The sequence below is a fragment of the Bidens hawaiensis genome, unplaced genomic scaffold (genome assembly GCF_021521415.1).
Source record: "Bidens hawaiensis isolate Kalapana, Puna unplaced genomic scaffold, B.hawaiensis_p1.1 tig00009577_1, whole genome shotgun sequence".
NCBI classification, from domain to species: domain Eukaryota; kingdom Viridiplantae; phylum Streptophyta; class Magnoliopsida; order Asterales; family Asteraceae; genus Bidens; species Bidens hawaiensis.
In genome coordinates, this window is record NW_027491716.1 from 263,622 (window position 1) to 285,095 (window position 21,474).

Sequence of the window (21,474 nt, forward strand, 5' to 3'; positions counted from 1 at the left end):
TGCAAAAGGTTTTCTTATGTATATGAAACTTCAACCACCAATGAACAACAACCAACAACCCCTTTTGTTTCTCATGGCATGCTTCCTATTTATAGGGAAACATGCATGAGAAGTAAGGTACTTGTAATGCCCAATGGGCTTCTTTACAATGGACTGTGGCCCAACAATGTACAAAATGACCCATCGGCCCAAATACATAACTTAATCAATACAAAAGACTAACTATACAGAACGGGGCCCAACACTCATATAAATAAAAATCTCATTTAAACTCGAGAGTTGACTTGCGCTTGATATGTGAAGCTCGAGCTCAAGCTCGTTAGTTATATGAGCCTCAAAAAATATTTGACCTTATTTAAGCTCAACTTAATTAATTTAAGTTGTTAATGATCATCGATATGTGGTAACTCAATCGGATCGGTTCGTAATTTACACTAATCATAAGTTGTTGAAAACCATTTATTCCAACTAATTTTATTTTTTTACACGTTAAAACAGGTACAAAACACAATGATTCAAATGTTGATCATCTGCACCATGCATGAACAACTTATCCAAAACTCTAACTACGCTTACCATGACGTACAAACCATTGAATTGCTTTCTTCATTTTGTTATTAATCCTATAACTTCTCTTAAACCCACCGCCTATGCACCCCGGTGAACCACCCTCCTGCTCTCCATAGCCCTTCACCACCGACATCATCCGCCGGACCTCCGTCTTACTCATCGGTGTTGCCTGCCACGTATGCAGATAACTCATCGGTGTGGACGTAGGCCTCATCTCTATGTTTCTTCTAAAAATGTTTTTAAGAAAACCGGATCTTTTAGAAGACAAGTGCATTGATGATTTGTGCATTTGGTACGAAGGCGAAGGCGTGAGAGGTGGGAGAGATGATTCGGTGAGTGCTTGTTTAGGGGTGCCTGGCTGGGACTCCCATTTGAACGGTATAGATCCAGCTGCCGCACTACCATAGTACAATACTCTGAAAGACTTATCACCCGCATCATTGCTGGTGTGTTGTACTGCTTTGGCTGTTGTATCCTTTTCTGGATTCATTGTACTCTAGGTTTTGGAATGGTTGGGAATTGGTTGAGAAGATAGAGTAGGTTTAAAGAGAAAGGCAAGGCATGTAGCTTTGTTTGCTTGTTATTGTGTTAATGCATTGTATTCATTAAGTTTTTGTCATGTTGGTATATATGCTACCAGATGTACAAGTTTTGAGGCGAAGAGTACAATTGTATGCATGTGCTTGCTTCAGTGAAACGAGATGATCATACTATGTTAGTTATATCGATATTTTTATATACAAACTCAGAGACACGTATAAGAGAAGATCGAGACTTCTATGTATTTAAAGAGTAACAACTAACGTCTAACAACCTTAAATACATACATACATACATACATATATATACATACATATATATATACACATACATATACATACATACATACATACATATATATATATTATACGCTAAGTTAAATGTTTGCATAGTTATTATACATGTTACATAAATCAGATGGATGCATATACCTCGCTTAGAATACAAATATCGCATCACTGATAATTTGTACCATTTACATAAAGATAACGGTAGTTACAAAATTTTTCTTATGATATACATGTTACGCAACTATTATTCATATGTTGCGTGATAATGGTATATATGTTAGGTAATTAGTCATATGTTAATTATATACATATTTGGGCATATTTATTATGTGTATTCATACAGATGAATATATCTCTCTTTTAAAATGAAGACATCACATCCTTGATGATACAATGATACATATTGTGTGATAATGGTATGTACGTTACGTAATTGATCTTGTTAATTATAACATTTCATAATTTATACATATGCTTACATAACTATTATGTGTAATCATATGGTTATATACCTTGCTTAAAATTCAAACATCGCATCCATGATAATTTGAGCATTTTAAACGAAAAAACAAGTACGTACAAAACTTTTTCTATAAAAGAAATTTAATGTTATGGGGTATGGGAATTGGGAAGTATGAGGTTCACACCGTTGATTGTTCATGGGACCATTATCTGTCATGGTATAATTACATAATTTTTGTATTTATGTAATTATATTCAAATAATAAGTATAGTTGAGAAAACGCATTTAATGGGCACATAATAATAAATATAAATATGACACTATGACATATACATCCACGCGGTGTAACGACCAAAAATTGTAGCATTTGTTACTTTCATATATACCATGGTTACTTCCTTGTCCATCAGTCGATTAGTATATTTTTATGTGCTCGAAGTTTTGAAACGTGGACGAATGATATTATTTATATAACTTATTGGTGTTCCTTTTGGATTCAAAGAAAATGAAATTTGTTCCATCGTTTCATATTTATTGTCATCATTCTTATTAAATTAACTACTTGATATTTAATTTATTGGTTGTAGATGAGCTACGAATAAACTTGACATCAAAAAGGGTGAAGTTGATAAATATGTGTATGTACTCTACCTCTTGTCGCGCTATATGTATTATGCCAGCTTTAATGAATTTTGGCATAGGTCACATGTGATTAGATGTAGCACATGTTCCACCATATTATCTACTCAAAAGGTATCATACTTTACTTCTTTAGAAAACAGATATTACCAACATTAAAACATTGTTTTTTACTCTCAATACGACCCAACACTTGGTAGCAACACTCCAGCACCCGACATTTTCAAAAGTTTGGGTTAAATGATACGTCTTGATACTTGATCTTGATTTACCTCTTATTCATTATAACAACTTATTAGCTGTTGTTAAGTGAGAAAACATGCAATAATACTCGAAATAAGTCTTAGAACCCAAACTTATTGCTCAGATGACGCCCGTTTTATCACGCTTTGGTCCATGTATGATACACCTAGCCTCAAATATGTCACGGGCAGATGCAGGAGACCACGACCTAAACACAACAACATAAGTGATCTTCGTTGCTCCGATATACTCGATTATTTTTTCGGTACGACTTGTTGCTCCGATATACTCGATTATTTTTTCGTATATCGATTATTTTTTCGGTACGACTTGTTGCTCCGATATACTCGATTATTTTTTCGGTACGACTTATCGTGCTTCTTTTTACCATTGGGGGTTAACAAATTGAATTTTGAATACTCAAATTATTTGGATAAAAAATAACTCAAATATTGAAAATTTGAAATTGGGTTCAAATTCGAAATAGATTCAAGAAATTCGATTCGAATTCGCAGCCAATTCACAATTTGATTCAAGTTTAATATTCGATCTCAACTGAATTCGAATTCAACCAAAAATATATTTGAGTTTAATTCTAATTTTGAAAACATGGCATATTTTTTTGTAACAACAAAAAAGACAAGTCTAAACAGATAGACCATTAAAAACTGCAACATCCGGAATATATAAATGCGTGTATATAATACATTATTTGATTTCGAATCGAAAATCAAACCCGAACCTAAAACCATAATTTGTTTTCTATTCGAATTTTGATTACTGAAATCAAATTGTGTGTGATTTTTTGGTAACCGAATTCGAACCTAGAAATTCGATTGTTTTTCAAACCCAATTCGAATACTAAACAGTAAACACCTTACACCCCTTGGTATTTGGCACATCAAACTTCTGCTTGTTTTTAGTGGATAAGGGCATTGGACTTCAAATTCATTGGGCCGTTTCTTCGAAACCAGTCTGGGCCTGTAACTCTATGCCTTGAGTTGAGGGCTTGAAATTTGAAAGTTGAAAATTTAAAAAACATAACTACTGAATTTTGGTCATGGAAAAATTATAGGTATAAGTGCCATTCCCACTTTGATGAGTGCCCTTCCCATTTTGATGTGGACTAATATGGTTGTGAAAGTCGATAAGGTCAAGATCGTGGGTTAAGTCAAAAAAAACAAAAGAGACACGTTCGAAGTTAAAGGTCCGCCTATTCCGGTTCGGAAATTAAGGGGGTGATTGTTTGAGTTAATTCCCGAACCCGAGTTATGGGTCGGGAAGGTGGGGCCGGTTCGAACTAATGGATCGATCTCATTAATTAATTAATTATTGAGATCAATCCGTTAGCTCGAAGCGGCCCCACCTTCCCAACCCATAACTCGGGTTCGGGAATTAACTCCAACGTTGGCTCCATCCTTGAGCATCAAACTAAAAATGGAGGGCTGGAATCTCATCTAATGTATGAAGTGGCATGCATTAAACCCGAGTTGTCATCGTCATTCGAAAAAAATGATCATGTCTTACAAGTTTTAGATATGTTACAGTTAAATATAACAACTTATTTTGTGTTTATAATTTTTAATTATAAATATCTCAAATTTGTTGGAAATGAGGCCCAGTAATACATAAGGAGATTCGACCTCAACAAACGTTGATTCTTTTTGTTTATTATAATTCTTGACACATTTTCGCTGACCCCTAACCCAACTATTTATATTAAAATAAATCATATACCTACTCAAACTAATTAGATGAACTTGTAAAACATTCAAAAACTAAAGGGATTAAATCTAAACTTCCAAACTATTATTTAAATCCTAATTAAGCGACTCTTTCGTGTAACCTTTCAACTTTTACTTTCTTTCAAAACCGTTAACATGATGACTCCTTTCATAATTTACTTCCAATAAAATATATAAGTTTTACCCAAACTAAGCTGTTCATGTTCATTTACATGGAAAGGCGAGTCAAGCAACATATGCAATTAATTTAAACAAATATATTTCATACATATATTTAATTTTTCTTTAACGCAAATTTATCCTACCTAAGACATTTCTAATGACAGAGAATCTTTTTCCTGATTCTTTGTAACTACAATAATGAAAACCTTTTTGGTGGACGTTTGGGTTTAGATCGACTCGAATGTGGTCTGAGCCATTTAGCCCACATCTCCCTAATATAAAAGAAGTGTCGCCTTCCTAACTAAGGGTCTCTCTCTTGCAATCTCTCCCTTTCTCCCTCTCTAACTTGATTATTTCCTTCTAATGAGTTATCTCATCTTACAACTCCATTCCGATCCACACGATTCCAAGGCTCAACTGACGACAATCACTCATAAATAAAAACTTAGTCCGAATTCATTAAAAAAAAGGTAACAAAACATACCTAAGTTCCAATGAAAATAAACCACACAAAACAAATGAAATGTAAATAACCATACCAAATATAAACAAACAAAACAACAAAAGAAGAAAAGGAAAGGCGTGTAAAATCCTGTACTTAAACTCACATCAACTTTCATCAAAACTACACAAAATTTTTATTAAAAGGGCAAGAAAAAGACATATTTTGAGTGCTTGATAACCACCCCCACCATTGAACCCACCCAATGTTCTAAAGTCATCTCCCTTACCTTTTATGTCCAAGTTAAGAGAGACAGTTGTTTGAATAGGATAAGAATGATCCAATTAAATTAACCATAATATATGAGTTTAAACAATTTCATTATTAAAGCAATAGCACTTCATCCATAATTACAAAGTCGACTAAACGCGTACCTTTTCATTTAATCTAACTTTAAAAAATGAATTAACACCAATATCTTACTAATACGCGTTGACGTAGGTGCCAACATATAAAGACCTTTGAATATACAGTTTTAAATAAATTTAGAGGTTGTTTGATAGTCTTTTAATGATTTTATTAAAAAGCTACATTTGAATTGATCAAAAATATAGTGTGTTTGTTTCATTAAAAAGATGCATGTGTTTTAGTGGTTAAGTTTCATAAACATGCTGAGTAATTTAAAACAAGATTGTTAAACAAACCTTAATGTATTTATCGATTTCTTAAGTAATATATGAAAAGAATCATGATAATAAGTTGTAATTTGAACAACTTATTACGTGACTCGTTAGCATAAATTTGGTGTCAGCTATTGGTGTTGTGGATAAATATAACACTAACGATGATTGAAGATGATGAGTTTAATTATGAACATATGTGATAGTTTGAAATAGATGCTTGTATTTATATTTATTATTTTTAAAATTTTATTCTTTTGAAAGTAAAATGATGTATTCAATTATCATTTATGTTAACACATGTGTATGTTTGTATGTCACTCGGTGAAGAAATTGCCTTTTTTAACAATTAGAACATATTATTAGAAAACTCATGCAACTCATCAATGATACGTACTATAAAATAATTATATGTTTTTATAGGATTGGACAAAACATAAACATTCAAACATGATTTGAATTGCAACTTCTAAAACACAAAACAAGTTGTGTGGATTATGCAACTCACATATTTTTTAATAAAGTTGTATGCATCAAAATTAAGTGTTTTGGCTCTTATTAAAGTTCATAAAGTATTAAAGTTGCACCTCAACCAGTCCATAGAAAAAAGAAGAAAAAAAATCATATTTCAAAGACATTTAATTTGTGGGATTTAGTGTTAGTGATCTCGTTTATTGTCTTTAGGAATTTGTCATGATGAAAATAATCTAACGGAAAATGACACCTTAAAAATGAGCTTCAAAAACAAATATACTAGGTAGTGATGATAACGATTTATATTTCCTTATATTTTGTATGTGTGCATGGAAAGAGACGCTTTACTTTTCTATTTTTACATCAAGCTAATGAATTAAAAGTTCATGTACGCCAGATGTAAAATTTAATCTTGTGTGATAAATGACATAAAACAGCTAAATTATGGCACGTCATATTGAGACAATTTGAAGATTTTCTTAATAAAACAAGTTTGTTTATTTTTTAATCATATTAATTTTTTACGGTGTCTTCTGCTTAATTTTACATAAAATCTTGAAATGGTCAAAATTGACTTATCGTCTTCATCGTCACCTACATGCATAACGAGGACTGGATGCACTAACATCAAACACGTACTTCTAGCATGTAAGAAATCTTAAATAAAATGTTTTTTGATATAAAGATGTTGTAATTCTAGTTCATATTGATTTTTGATTGTTTTGGACACCAAGATCAATGGAAACCAGCTCGGGTTGTAAGTTGTAACTTGTAAGGTACATACAAAGCTACATTAATGAGGTAGATCGGTGTTCTCAAATCCTTTGTTTCCTAGTTAGTAGTTACTACACTTTTAACTAATTTTGGAACTAATTTACTTTTTAAATTTCAACTTTATTATCTTTTTTTTTTAACTACACATAATCCTCTTCTACAATCCATCTAATACCTACTTTGTGTGATTCAGACCCCGAACAATTTAGTGGAAATAGAAACCCGACACCAATAGGCCAAGAGGCAGAATTTCATATATCATACTGTGCTCTCTTTGCAACATGTTGATGCCTCACACACCAATATTATCATTACTAGTTTTAGAGCCCGTGTTACACACGGGATAATTCAAATTATAAAATTATAAGTAAAATAAATAATTATATGACGTATATAAAAAAAATGTATTACATCTATGCTTGTATCTATACAATGTGTACATAAATTGATTTTATTTATATCACAAAATGGTTTTTTTTAATGAACTTAATAAAAAAATATCCGTGCAAAATCGTACCCGAGAATGCTTCTTTTTATTGAAAAATTCATTCTCGGTGTCATATATGTACAATTGAAAGAATTTTGGTTATGAACCAATTTCGAAAATAAGACTTCTCATACGATAGTAGTTATAACCACTCAGCCTAAATACAAAAGAGGCGTTACCTTTATTGATATATTTATCAATTTACCACCCATCAAAAGAAAGTAGGATATTAAATTGTAACAATGGATGTTCTTCAAGAACTATGTTTTTCTAAGCTACACCATAAAAAAGATTTTGATAAGTTTCAGAGGGCTTCTCGACTTTGTCATAATGACATAAAAAATAAAATGTTAACCCATTCTATTTTGTGAATATTTTGTTTTATTTGAGCATAGTTTTGCATGACATGCTTCCCATACAACGTTTTGATTACCATTGAAGGAAAAATTAATGTTGACATAAATATTTGAAATTTGATAAAAGTTAGAAGCATTGATAGGCATGGGTTCGCAATCTTTTCTTAAGTTTTAATAGTTGAGGGAAAAATAGTTAATTTACCAAATCCCGAACCTTTTGATTATTTCAAAAAATGCCCTTAAAAATAAACTTGAAACCTGAATCATGTTTAAAATTCTAACTTTCATACTTTTGACATTTTAAAGTCAACACTTTGAACCCATAACAAATTTGACAATAAATTTATTTTGCATTCTCAAACTTTTAAAAATACTCAAAATTTTCATTTTTGACCTGTAACAAAATTTGACCTAAATGTAGTTAACTTGTACCAAACAATCTATTTACTAACTTTTGACCCATAAAATCAAATTTAACTTCCACAAAAACCCAAAACAATTTTCATTTGAGAAACATGATTTGTTGTTGATTTTTGGAATTCACCAAGTATTTTGAAATATATAGTAAAATAATATGTTAATATTTATATTTATAAAAATATATAGATATTATATAAATATAGTGTAAAAGAAAAGTGAATAATTATTGATTTATTACATATATTAGGATATATTAGTTTTAGAGGTAAAAAATTATAAGAATTAACCAAAACATGACAAGTGTCTCCATTTGTTTTAGAATAGGTAGATGTTTATATTGTATCTTAAGGAAGGATGTGGAAGGATGTTAACATTAACATGTAGTGCGCCTTAAATTTCATATATCATATCGACATACTATGATCTATCAGTTTTTAAAAAAAATAAAAACATGCGGTATTAAATGTGGTGAGATCTGATAAAAAAATTAACATACTAAACATATAAATAAGTAGATGTCAAAGCATTCATGTCCTATTCATCGTTTTCTGTGTGAGAGATTCTTATAATTTAGAGAGTGGTTTAAGATGTTGTGAGTGGATAAGAAAGAAAATGTAGTGAGTTTTTTTGTCTATTTGAAAAGTTTTTGTAGCACTCTATAATTTTTTTTTATTTTTTTAAAGTGGTTGTAAGTGAAAGAGTGAAAATATAATGATAAATATATAAAAAATATTATTTAATTGAAAAAGAAAGAGAAAATGCAGTGATTTTAGTGTAATTATAAGTTTGGAGAACGGCGAAGGGATGTAAATGATCTTTATATTGTTACTAATTTACAGTTTTAAACTTCTAATTACATTACAAAAAATAAAATAGAGTAATAATAATTACTTTAGGTTAGAGTGCTGTTTGTATTTGATTATAAGTTCGTAACACATATTTAATATACTACTTATTTTAGTTGATTTTAGGTTTTTATCAATGATTTTTCAGGAGTTTGAGACATCAGTTACGATTAACTCAGGTTGTATGTTGGCTTTCATAACTTTGATACATACGATGAAGGGCCCAGCTAAAGTGGTATCAAAGGTGTTGGCGAATCTGAAAATGGTTATTTGAAAGCTTATCTCCTAGGAGTAGTAAGCTTTCCTTGACAACCAGAATATAAGATAGAGGCCTCTTATGATTAATGAAGTGGAGGCTTAGCTACAAAAAACTTGTAAAGGAGCCAAAGTGGTATGTTTTTTAAAGTTGATATCGATAAGTCGTACTATTCGCCTAATTGGGAATTTCTTTATTCAATTTCGGATCAAATAAAATTTCTTGATAAGCGGAGAAGATGCAGCTATATTGGTGGCAGGCCGATTGGTATTAGCACCGACTCACGAATTTCATTGCTCACGTGGGCTTCTACAAGGAGCTCTGTTATCTCCTTTCTCGTTCATTATTGCGATGGAAACTTTATATTGCATAAAGAAGTGTGCTTGTAGTAGGGGGCTTGTACCACAGTATTAAGGTTGGAATCGCATATCTGATTATAACGCATTTTATTTATGCCGACGACAGTTTTTTTTGGGTAAGTGGGATAAAGAAAATGCAATGAATCTACGTCGTATATTAAGATGTTTTTACTTGGACTTGGGCTTGAAGATAAATCGTAACAAAAGGTAGATTTATGGGACTGAAGAGGTATGTACCCGCCTCAACACCGAGCGAGGCGGGTCAACCCACAAAATATAGACAAGAGGCTTGAAATCAAGATATTATGAAGGCACAAAGCCAAAACATATACGCATGGCGCATATCACATATGCTCACGCATATCACATATGCTCATGCATCACATGCTCAGGCATCACATATGCTCACGCATATCACATCTGCGCGTGGCGCATCCGCGCGTGGCGCATATCACATGCTTGTGCATATCACATCTGCGCATGAAACATCTGCGCGTGAGAATAAAGAGAAGACCTCGCGCATCCTCAGGATAAGCGCATATCACACGTGCACATAATCAACCTCGTCCTTATCCAAATCAGGATTAGGGCAATCTTGATTGTGCACGTCAGACAACCTTCCAGAAGGTATCTTTTTAAGGAATAAGAATATGCTGATGTTGACAGCTGCCAATGAAAGGTGGACAACTCAGCAAAACCCATGTGCTACCACGCGATTATAACCAATGAAAAAGCACCAGGTGTCCCAAGGACACGTGGCGCAAAGCAATTGGAGGAGGCCAACAAGGCCCTAATTGGGTCTGAGCCCAATCATTGGAAACCCTAGCACTATAAATACCACATCAACTCCACAAGGAAAGACATCCAATTACAGAGTATTCAGCTATATTAAGCAATACACTCCATTCTCCTTACTCTCATATTATTATCTTCTCCTACAAACTCTTATTCTCACACCGGAGGGTTACCCCAAAGAGGACCCCTCTGTCCCTTTCTGAGGGGTAAGTTTACGGTGCTGTTCATTTTGTAGGTGGAAGAACCCAGATCCCAGAGAACCATCGGTGAAATAGCATAATCACACCCGAGGAAAGTAGATCGTCTACCAGTGAGTCGATCCACGTTTCGACATTGGCGCCATCCGTGGGACGGCAACGAACTGCCCTTCGATCTTCATCTCGGCTGTCAGATCTCTCCCAAGAAAAACACAGATTTGGAAGTTTACAGAAAAAGGCTTCAAAGCTTGTTCTATTAAAGCTCAAAAAGATCCATAGATCTAAAAAGAGGCTTCTAGATCTGGGCAAGAAGGAAAATCCGTGATTCGAATGATCAGATCTCCGAATCTGTGAATCTGTGATTCAGGATCTCCGAATCTGTGATGGTTTTAAATCTGCTCCGGGCTTCAGATCTGTCCAGATCTGATTTACAGATCTAGGTCTAGATTACAGACCTGGATTTTAGGTCTAAAGTTGCAGATCTGACTCTTAAATTGCAGATCCAGAAGTTACTAGACTTTCGCCGCCATGTACGCACGCCCGGGGGTTCTCACTCCGCAGCCGTGCATGTGCCGCCGCGGAAACCACCGTCTGGGTTCTCACTCCGCCATGCACACGCACTTGCGAGTCACCACTCTATCGCCGTGCATGCGCGCATCAGGCTACGCGCCAAACTCCAAGGTTGGGAATCCTCCTAATATCCCATATGGCTACGCGCCAAACTTCAAGGTTGGGAATCCTCCTAATATCCCATATGGCTACGCGCCAAACTTCAAGGTTGGGAATCCTCCTAATATCCCATATGGCTACGCGCCAAGGTTGGGAATTCTCCTAATATCCCATATGGCTACGCGCCAAACTTCAAGGTTGGGAATCCTCCTAATATCCCATATGGCTACGCGCCAAACTTCAAGGTTGGGAATCCTCCTAATATCCCATATGGCTACGCGCCAAGGTTGGGAATTCTCCTAATATCCCATATGGCTACGCGCCAAACGCCAAGGTTGGGAATTCTCCTAATATCCCATATGGCTACACGCCAAACTGCAAGGTTGGGAATCCTCCTAAGATCCCATATGGCTACACGCCAAACTTAGGGGTTGGGAATCCTCATACCATATGTTCGCGCATCACATATGCTCACGCATATTACACATGCTTACGCATCACATGCTTACGCATCACATGCTCGCACATGTCACAGTCCACACGCACGCGCACGCAACATCTGCGCGTGGCGCATAACACAAAACCAAAGTCTACGCGCACGTGCATGCAACATCTGCACGTGGCGCGTGACATAAAGTAGCTCGTAAGCCGCCTCACGCGCAAGCTCCACTATTATTACAGCTCATAAGACGCCTCGCGCGCAAGCTGTTATCATTCTTACAGCCCGTAAGTCGCCTCACGCGCAGGCTTTATTATTCACAGCTCATAAGACGCCTCGCGCGCAAGCTGTTATTATTCTTACAGCCTGTAAGTCGCCTCACGCGCAGGCTTTATTATTCACAGCTCATAAGACGCCTCTCGCGCAAGCTGTTATTATTCTTACAGCCCGTAAGTCGCCTCACGCGCAGGCTTTATTATTCACACAGCTCATAAGACGCCTCTCGCGCGCAAGCTTTATTACTTTCACAGCTCGTAAGTCGCCTCACGCGCCAGCTCAATTATTATTTTCAAAGCTCATAAGACGCCTCTCGCGCGCAAGCTTTATTACTTTCACAGCTCGTAAGTCGCCTCACGCGCCAGCTCAATTATTATTTTCAAAGCTCATAAGACGCCTCTCGCGCGCAAGCTTTATTACTTTCACAGCTCGTAAGTCGCCTCACGCGCCAGCTCAATTATTATTTTCAAAGCTCATAAGACGCCTCTCGAGCGCAAGCTTTATTACTTTCACAGCTCGTAAGTCGCCTCACGCGCCAGCTCAATTATTATTCTCAAAGCTCATAAGACGCCTCTCGCGCACAGGCTTTTATTATTCTTAGCTCGTAAGACGCCTCACGCGCAGGCTTTATTATTCTTAGCTCGTAAGACGCCTCACGCGCAGGCTTTATTATGCTACAGCTCGTAAGACGCCTCTCGCGCGCAGGCATTATTATTATTTTAGCTCGTAAGTCGCTTCTCGCGCCAGCTTCATTATTATTTTAGCTCGTAAGTCGCTTCTCGCGCCAGCTCCATTATTATTATAGCTCGTAAGTCGCCTCACGCGCGAGCTTCATTATCATTATAGCTTGTAAGTCGCCTCGCGCGCAGGCTTTGTTACAACATGTCACCATCATGAAGAAAGCCTCTCAAAACTCAGACAATAAAGACAAGGCCAATGAAAAGGGAAAAAACCGCCTCACACCTTATAAAGTCCAGCGCTCCACCTAGACGCTTGCGCGCCCAGGAGCAACAATGGACTTGGGGGGGCTTGTAGGGGTATGGTACTAAAACCCGGTTCTACGACCATAAATCTATTATGTTTGGCTTATTTCATTACATGGACTAATACGATGTTATTGGGCCGAGGGGGTTTTGTGGAGGTAACCCTAACTGGGCTAGGCCCATTAGGGTACCATGATGGTGGCCATGAGACTCTATATAAGGAGGTCTCCACCTCCTTATCATGGGTCATGCTCAATAAGAGCCACCACCACTTTTTGTGTCTGTGAACAAGAAATCCTCAGGATATCTTAGCAGTCGCCTCCACACCCCCAAAACCATTGCAGGTCTCGACATTGCAGGTCGCCGGCGCAGCCGCAGAAGAAGAAGAAGATCAAGACGTGGTTCGTTCATCTCGAAAATCCGTGGAAATATCGTCATGGATCAGGTAAGATTCATTTCGTGCTTCGATGTCTCCATCACTGACGCATGTCAGCAACAACCAACCACGTACAGGGACGATTCGTTTTCAACCAAAAGGATAGAATTTCGCGCAATGATGAATAATAAGAAGAAAAAGACAAACCCCTACTAAAAGAGCAAATTATTAAGTCTAATATCTATCTTACCTCGCTCGCGCGAGACAAGACACACATTAGACTGGGGGGGCTTGAAGAGGTATGTACCCGCGTCAACACCGAGCGAGGCGGGTCAACCCACAAAATATAGACAAGAGGCTTGAAATCAAGATATTATGAAGGCACAAAGCCAAAACATATACGCATGGCGCATATCACATATGCTCACGCATATCACATATGCTCATGCATCACATGCTCAGGCATCACATATGCTCATGCATCACATATGCTCACGCATCACATATGCTCACGCATATCACATGCTCACGCATATCACATCTGCGCGTGGCGCATCCGCGCGTGGCGCATATCACATGCTTGTGCATATCACATCTGCGCATGAAACATCTGCGCGTGAGAATAAAGAGAAGACCTCGCGCATCCTCAGGATAAGCGCATATCACACGTGCACATAATCAACCTCGTCCTTATCCAAATCAGGATTAGGGCAACCTTGATTGTGCACGTCAGACAACCTTCCAGAAGGTATCTTTTTAAGGAATAAGAATATGCTGATGTTGACAGCTGCCAATGAAAGGTGGACAACTCAGCAAAACCCATGTGCTACCACGTGATTATAACCAATGAAAAAGCACCAGGTGTCCCAAGGACACGTGGCGCAAAGCAATTGGAGGAGGCCAACAAGGCCCTAATTGGGTCTGAGCCCAATCATTGGAAACCCTAGCACTATAAATACCACATCAACTCCACAAGGAAAGACATCCAATTACAGAGTATTCAGCTATATTAAGCAATACACTCCATTCTCCTTACTCTCATATTATTATCTTCTCCTACAAACTCTTATTCTCACACCGGAGGGTTACCCCAAAGAGGACCCCTCTGTCCCTTTCTGAGGGGTAAGTTTACGGTGCTGTTCATTTTGTAGGTGGAAGAACCCAGATCCCAGAGAACCATCGGTGAAATAGCATAATCACACCCGAGGAAAGTAGATCGTCTACCAGTGAGTCGATCCACGTTTCTTCAGGGACGAAGGTGGCACTACAAGAATTTTCTCCTATCCATACAACAATTTTTGAACTTTTCCCGACAACATGTAGTTGGGACAAATCTAAAATACTTATCCGACTACACGCTGTCGGGAATAGTGTTGTTGGTGTAGCTTCGTCCCGAAAAGTAACATAAATACTTATCCCGACTACATGTCGTCGGGATATATATTACAAAAATTTTTTTAAGAAAATGTTTTATTTTTAATAAAAAAACATAAAAAATATTTTATAATTATAATAATATAATATTCATTTATCTATGCCGACGACATGTTGTCGGGATAGAATTTAAATATTATTTTATTTATTTATCTATACCGACGACATGTTGTCGGGATAGAACATAAATATTATTTTATTTCTTTATCTATGCCGACGACATGTTGTCGGGATAGATTTTAAATACTATTTTATTTCTTTATCTATACCGACGACATCTAGTTGGTATAGATTAATGAAGAAAATAATATTTAAACTCTATCCGACAATATGTCGTCGAGAAAAAAATTACATAAAATATTTTAAAAAATCATTTATTTGTTTATAAAACAAAAGGATTAATAATAAAAAAAAATAAAAAACCTATACCGACGACATGTCGTCGGTATAGGTAAATAGCATCATTAAAGTTTGCTGCTAATGCCTCGCCGGAGATTTTCCGGAGATTTTGCCGGAAAACTTTCCGGGGACAAGTTCCGAGACTTAAAACGTAACAAACACGAGATACAACGCAATGTCAAACATAATATCCAAACAACAAAGTTATTAACAACAACAAAACAATTTATTTCTCATTAAATCGGTAGTACAAATCACATACAAACATGAGATACGAACAACTTCAAAAATGAAATATAAAAACTAAGGAGATCTTGATGGTGGTAGTTTAAAGGAGTTCTTAATGGTGGCAAGACGGAGGCGGAGATGTTGACGGTGGCGTTTGACGGAGGTGGTGGCGTTTGATGGTGGTCGTTGAAGGTGACGGTGGTGGTTGAAGGCGGTCTAGATTTAATTGTTGCAAGTCGAAGGTGGTGGTTGATGGAGGGTTTGGTGTTAATGAAGTAAATGGATGAATGATAGAGATTTATTAATGAAATGGAGAAGATGGTGAAAAAAGGAATGTTGCTAGCCATTGGATTAAAATTAATCAAGGGCCATAAAGCATTTTCAATTGATCACACGGATCGTGACTTTTCCCGACGACATGTCGTCGGGATAGCACTCCACAAAAATAATAGCGGGTAAATTTCATTTAGGCGCATAAGTTAAATTATTTTCAAAATATTTCAGGAAACTTATCCCGATGACATGTCGTCAGGATAAGTTAGCATATTTTTAATTTTTATTTGCTTTTTATTTATATGTATAATGCTTTTAAAAAAATTAAAAAATAAATTTTAATTTTCTATCCCGACAACATGTTGTTGGGATTAGTTTGTATTTATTTAATTTTCATATGTTTTATTATTTATTGTGTATTATGTTTTAAAAAAAAGTAAAAATAAAATTTTGTTTTTCTATCCCGATGACATGTCATCGGGATAGGAAGACATTTATAATTTTTTTTCTTTTTTAATTTATATCTCAACTAATTTTTTTTATGTTTCTCAACTAATTACTTTTGTATTTGTAATACATACAATGATGGCTATATGCATACATACATATATTGATGATTACATGTCATCGGTATATAGACTTTGTCACGAAACGTTTAATACATACATACATACATACATGCATAAATACACAAACATACATACATGCATACACACATACATATATACATACACACACATACATACATACATACATTCATACATAACTACTTACATGCATACATTCACATACATATACACATACATACACACATACATACACACAAATACATACATACATACATACATGCATGCATATACTTTACGTGCATTATACATACGTGCATTGATGGCTGAATATATGGTTACATGTATGTATGTATGTAGCCATGCATGTATGTATGTGCGTAACCATGTATGTATGTATGTACGTATCTAACCATCTATGTATGTATGTATGTATGTATGTATGAATGCATGTATGTATGTAACAATCTATGTATGTTTATATGTACGTATCTAACCATCTATATATGTATGTAACCATCTATGTATGTATGTAACCATGTATGTATGTATGTACGTATCTAACCATCTATATATGTATGTATGTAACCATCTATGTATGTTTGTATGTACGTATCTAACCATGTATGTATGTAACCATCTATGTATGTTTGTATGTACGTATCTAACCATCTATGTATGTATGTATGAATGCATGTGTGTATGTAACCATCTATGTATGTTTGTATGTACGTATCTAACCATCTATGTATGTATGTATGTATGTATGCATGTATGTATGTAACCATTTATGTATGTTTGTATGTATGTATCTAACCATCTATGTATATATGTATGTATGTATGAATGTATGTATGTATGCAACCATCTATGTATGTTTGTATGTACGTATCTAACCATTTATTATTTATTTCTAATTTAAGATGATTTAAAAAAAGAAAACGTACAATTTAAAAAACTCTATCACGACAACAAATCGCTAGGATTGGAGAGTTAATTTTTTATTAATTTATTTGTAATTTAAGATGATTTAAAGAAAAAAAATAAAATATAAAAAACTCTATCCCGACAACAAGTCGTTGGGATTGGATAGTTATTTTTTTATTAATTTATTTATAATTTAAGAATACTTAAAGAAGAGAAAAAATAAAATATAAAAAACTCTATCCCGACAACAAGTCATCGGGATTGGATAGTTAATTTTTTATTATTTATTTATAATTTAAGAATACTTAAAGAAAAGAAAAAATAAAATATAAAAAACTCTATCCCGACAACAAGTCGTCGGGATTGGATAATTAATTTTTATTAATTTATTTCTAATGTAAGATGATTTAAAGAAATGAAAAAATAAAATATAAAAATTCTATCCCGACAACAAGTCGTCAGGATTGGTTAGTTAATTTTTTATTTTTTATTTCTAATTTAACATGATTTTAAAGAAAATAAAATTTTTAATATAAAAACTCCCTATCCCGACGATATGTTGTCGGGATAGGATAGTTAATTTTTTTAATATATCTTTCTAATTTACGATGATTTAATGAAAAAGAAAAATAAAATTTAAAAAAATTTATCCCGATATGTTGTCGGGATTGGATAGTTAATTTTTTATTATTTATTTATAATTTAAGAATACTTAAAGAAAAGAAAAAAATAAAATATAAAAAACTCTATCCCGACAACAAGTCGTCGGGATTGGATAGTTAATTTTTATTAATTTATTTCTAATTTACGATGATTTAATGAAAAAGAAAAAAAATTAAAAACTTTATCCTGACAACATGTTGTCGGGATTGGATAGTTTATTTTTTATTATTTGTTTTTAACCTACAATGATTTGAAAGAAAAGAAAAAATAAAATATAAAAACTCTATCCCGACAACATGTCGTCGGGATAAGTGTCGAGTCAAAGGTTTGGTGTAGTCAAACATTCTCTAGCGTATTAAAAAGTGACACGTGTGTTGATTAGTTAAAAAATTTTTGATTTTCTATCCCGACGACATGTTGTCGGGATAGTGTTTGATATAGTGACAGCATCTTGTTGTCGGGATAGGCGTCGTTGGGATAGACTAAAATTCTTGTAGTGTGGATGCGCTGGAGAAGCAGAAGTTGGCGGATGCATTACAATGTAGAGCCGAGACTTTCCCTTTTAAACATCTTGGTTTAAAAGCGGTTCTAAATATGTTACTAACATATTAGGTTTCTCTTTATAACGCACCGACTGATGTGCTAGAGAAACTGGAAAGTATGAAGAGGATGCACACGCGCACGCGCGTGCGCGCGCACACACACACATATATATGGCCGATTTATTTTTAAAACCACTTTAAGTTTTAAGAACTAATGTAACAATTTCTTTTTGGATTTTTTTACATATATATAATATACGTAGGTTACATGTACGTATAAAAATTACAACATTTTTTACGCACTGAATCAACTTTTAGGTGTAACAAACGTTTAAATTATTGTAATCACTGTGCATCTTTACTCTCTCTTTTACTTGGTTTTTTAATCAGATTTAATCTCAATCACATAATTTAACCTATTTAATTAAATAGTGGTTAAAAATGAGGTTATTAAATTTATTAAAACTCAACAAGGTTTTCAAATTATCTCTCCCTTATATATATATATATATATGGGGGGCATGGATGATAATAAAAAAATAAATTGGGTGCAGGCATGGGAGAAAGTTGTTGCGTCCATCGAACACGAAGGGTTCGGGTTGGGCTTCTTGAAAGACACAAACTTAATGACGCTAACAAAATGATGGTGGAGATTTAAAAGAGAAAAGGAAGGGTTATAGAGGAAAACTATATGTGCAATACATCATGGTCTAGCATTCCGGCTAAGGTTTTGTTAACGATTACATGGAAATAGATTGTAGCTATACAAGACGGATTACAAAATGTGGGGATTAAGTTATGCAAAGCATTCGAAAGTGAAGTCCGGAACGACAGAAAGACGTTTTTCTTTTTCTTTTTTTTTTTTTGCTTGACTGTTGGATCAGGGATAGTATGCTTTATGTTAGATTTTCGCTTTTGTTTTGACTTGAAACCAAAAAAAGTGAAGAGTACCTGGTCGGTTAGTGATGTATAATGATGAGATATACAGATTGTGGGATTGGTCCCGAAATCCTAATAATGAGCATGAAGTTAAAGAGCTTAGAGAGATTCTAACTTCATGTCAGGGGTTTCGCCTTGAGGTGGGCTATGAGTTTTAAACAAAGTTCGAGTTTAATCATGCGTTCGAATGGAACAACCGGTCCCAAAGAAAGTTGGAATCTTAGCATGGAGTGCAGAAACTGAACGTGTTCCGTCCTTGGTGGCTCTCGCTAAATTGAACATAAATGTACAGTTGGTAATTTGTTCGGTTTATGAGGAAGTTGAAGAGACTACGAAACATATCTTCGTGTCATGCGGGTTCGCACAATCAGGCTGGCAATTGATTTCATAATGGTGTAAGTGTCCGACTTTCTATGCTTTTTTAACTTGAGACATTCTGAAAATTTACGAATTAATATAAATGTTTTGCAATTAAGAAGGGAAAATTCCTCCATGTTGTCTGTCTAATCTTATTGTGATGTTTTTGGAGAGCAAGGAATGGCATCGTGTTTGGGAATCTGGATTATCTTGGTGCTTTAGTGGAAAACATAAAGGCGCTCGGGTATCTTTGGGTCCGGCACAAATAGTGAAAGGAAGAAACAACGCAGGAGAAGTGACAGGTAGGGCTGGCAATTTATAACCGATACACAAATACACGAAACGTACCTATACGACTTTAACAGGTACCAAGTAAGGCCTTAACAGGTTTCGTGTACTAAACAGGTAGACACGAATCTGCATGTTAATTTTCGTGTCTAAACAGGTAAAATACCTGTTTACCTGTTAAGTACATGTTAAGTACCAGATTATATTTTTATAATTAAATATATATAACTATAAGTTATCCTAAACCCTAAATTCCTAAAACATTCTCATTTTCTCTCAGCCGTCACATTCTCACGACATTCCCAATTAGGTTATTACGAATAATTTGACTGTTCGTATGATCGATTTCAGATTTTATTGTGTATTATCGTGTCTTATCGTGTATACCAGGTATTAGCAAGTTCATGTTCGGGTTTGGGATACAGGTGCACGATAAGTTTTCGTGTCGTGTACGTACAGATATACACATCTCGTATTCGTGTCTTATCATGTACGGGTATACGCAATATGCCAGCAGTGGCAAGGTTTTAACGCGTAAGGGTCTCGGTTTTTTTTTTTTTTTTTTGGTGGGGGGGGGGGGGGGTTAGTTATAGTCGGTGCTGTTGTTTTGTCTTGTAAATACCTGATTGATTAGCATATTGCTATGCAATTTTGTAGTTAATAAAAATTGTATTTGTTCGTTAAAAAAATATATCTTTTATATGAATTAAACAACTTTATCGGACAAATAGATTGCTGATGACGAATGCATTTTTTTTAACCTAATTAGGCAATTTTATATTCCTTATTCACATGGCACATATCTGAATCAGAGAGCTTTTATGGTACTTGAAATTTATTTTGTTTGTAAATTAAATAATTAATTAATTATTTTTACTTTAAAACACAAAACGACCATTTCTTTATTTGGTTTTTGTGCGATTATGTTATTGTCGTCGAGCTCCATGCAATATGGTCGACATGTGTCTTTCAGGCTAAGAACGTTAGACTTCATGCGAATATTTAATCGAATACTTTAATTATTTTATATTATATTAATTACATTCTCTTAATCATGTAGAATTTATCGAATAAATTCGTTTGTGATTTAATTTATAGAATAGCGATTTTTCAATGTATTTGACCATTAAATAATTAGTCTGTTAATCTCAATCATTTATTTATTCAGATAATGGTTGGAACTTTAAAGTGCCATCGGATTTGAATTAATAATGTTTGTATCTTTAATTATGAAATACTAATTGTGAAAGTAATGATAGGAGAAAAAAATTATAATTAAGTTAATAATCTAACAACTTGAGAGGTGTTTAAAACCTTAATTTAAACATGTTTATTCTAAGAATCTAGTAAGAATAATTAGTCATGCATAACAAATAGT

At 34.7% G+C, this 21,474-nt stretch overlaps 1 protein-coding gene across 1 annotated transcript; it reads right to left on the reverse strand.

Moving 5' to 3' along the window:
• Positions 1-562: 562 nt before the first annotated feature.
• On the reverse strand, positions 563-1,060 carry LOC143532989 (uncharacterized). The gene has a single exon (XM_077027887.1). It carries the CDS (start codon positions 1,058-1,060, stop codon positions 563-565), a length of 498 nt encoding a protein of 165 aa, XP_076884002.1.
• Positions 1,061-21,474: the final 20,414 nt, after the last annotated feature.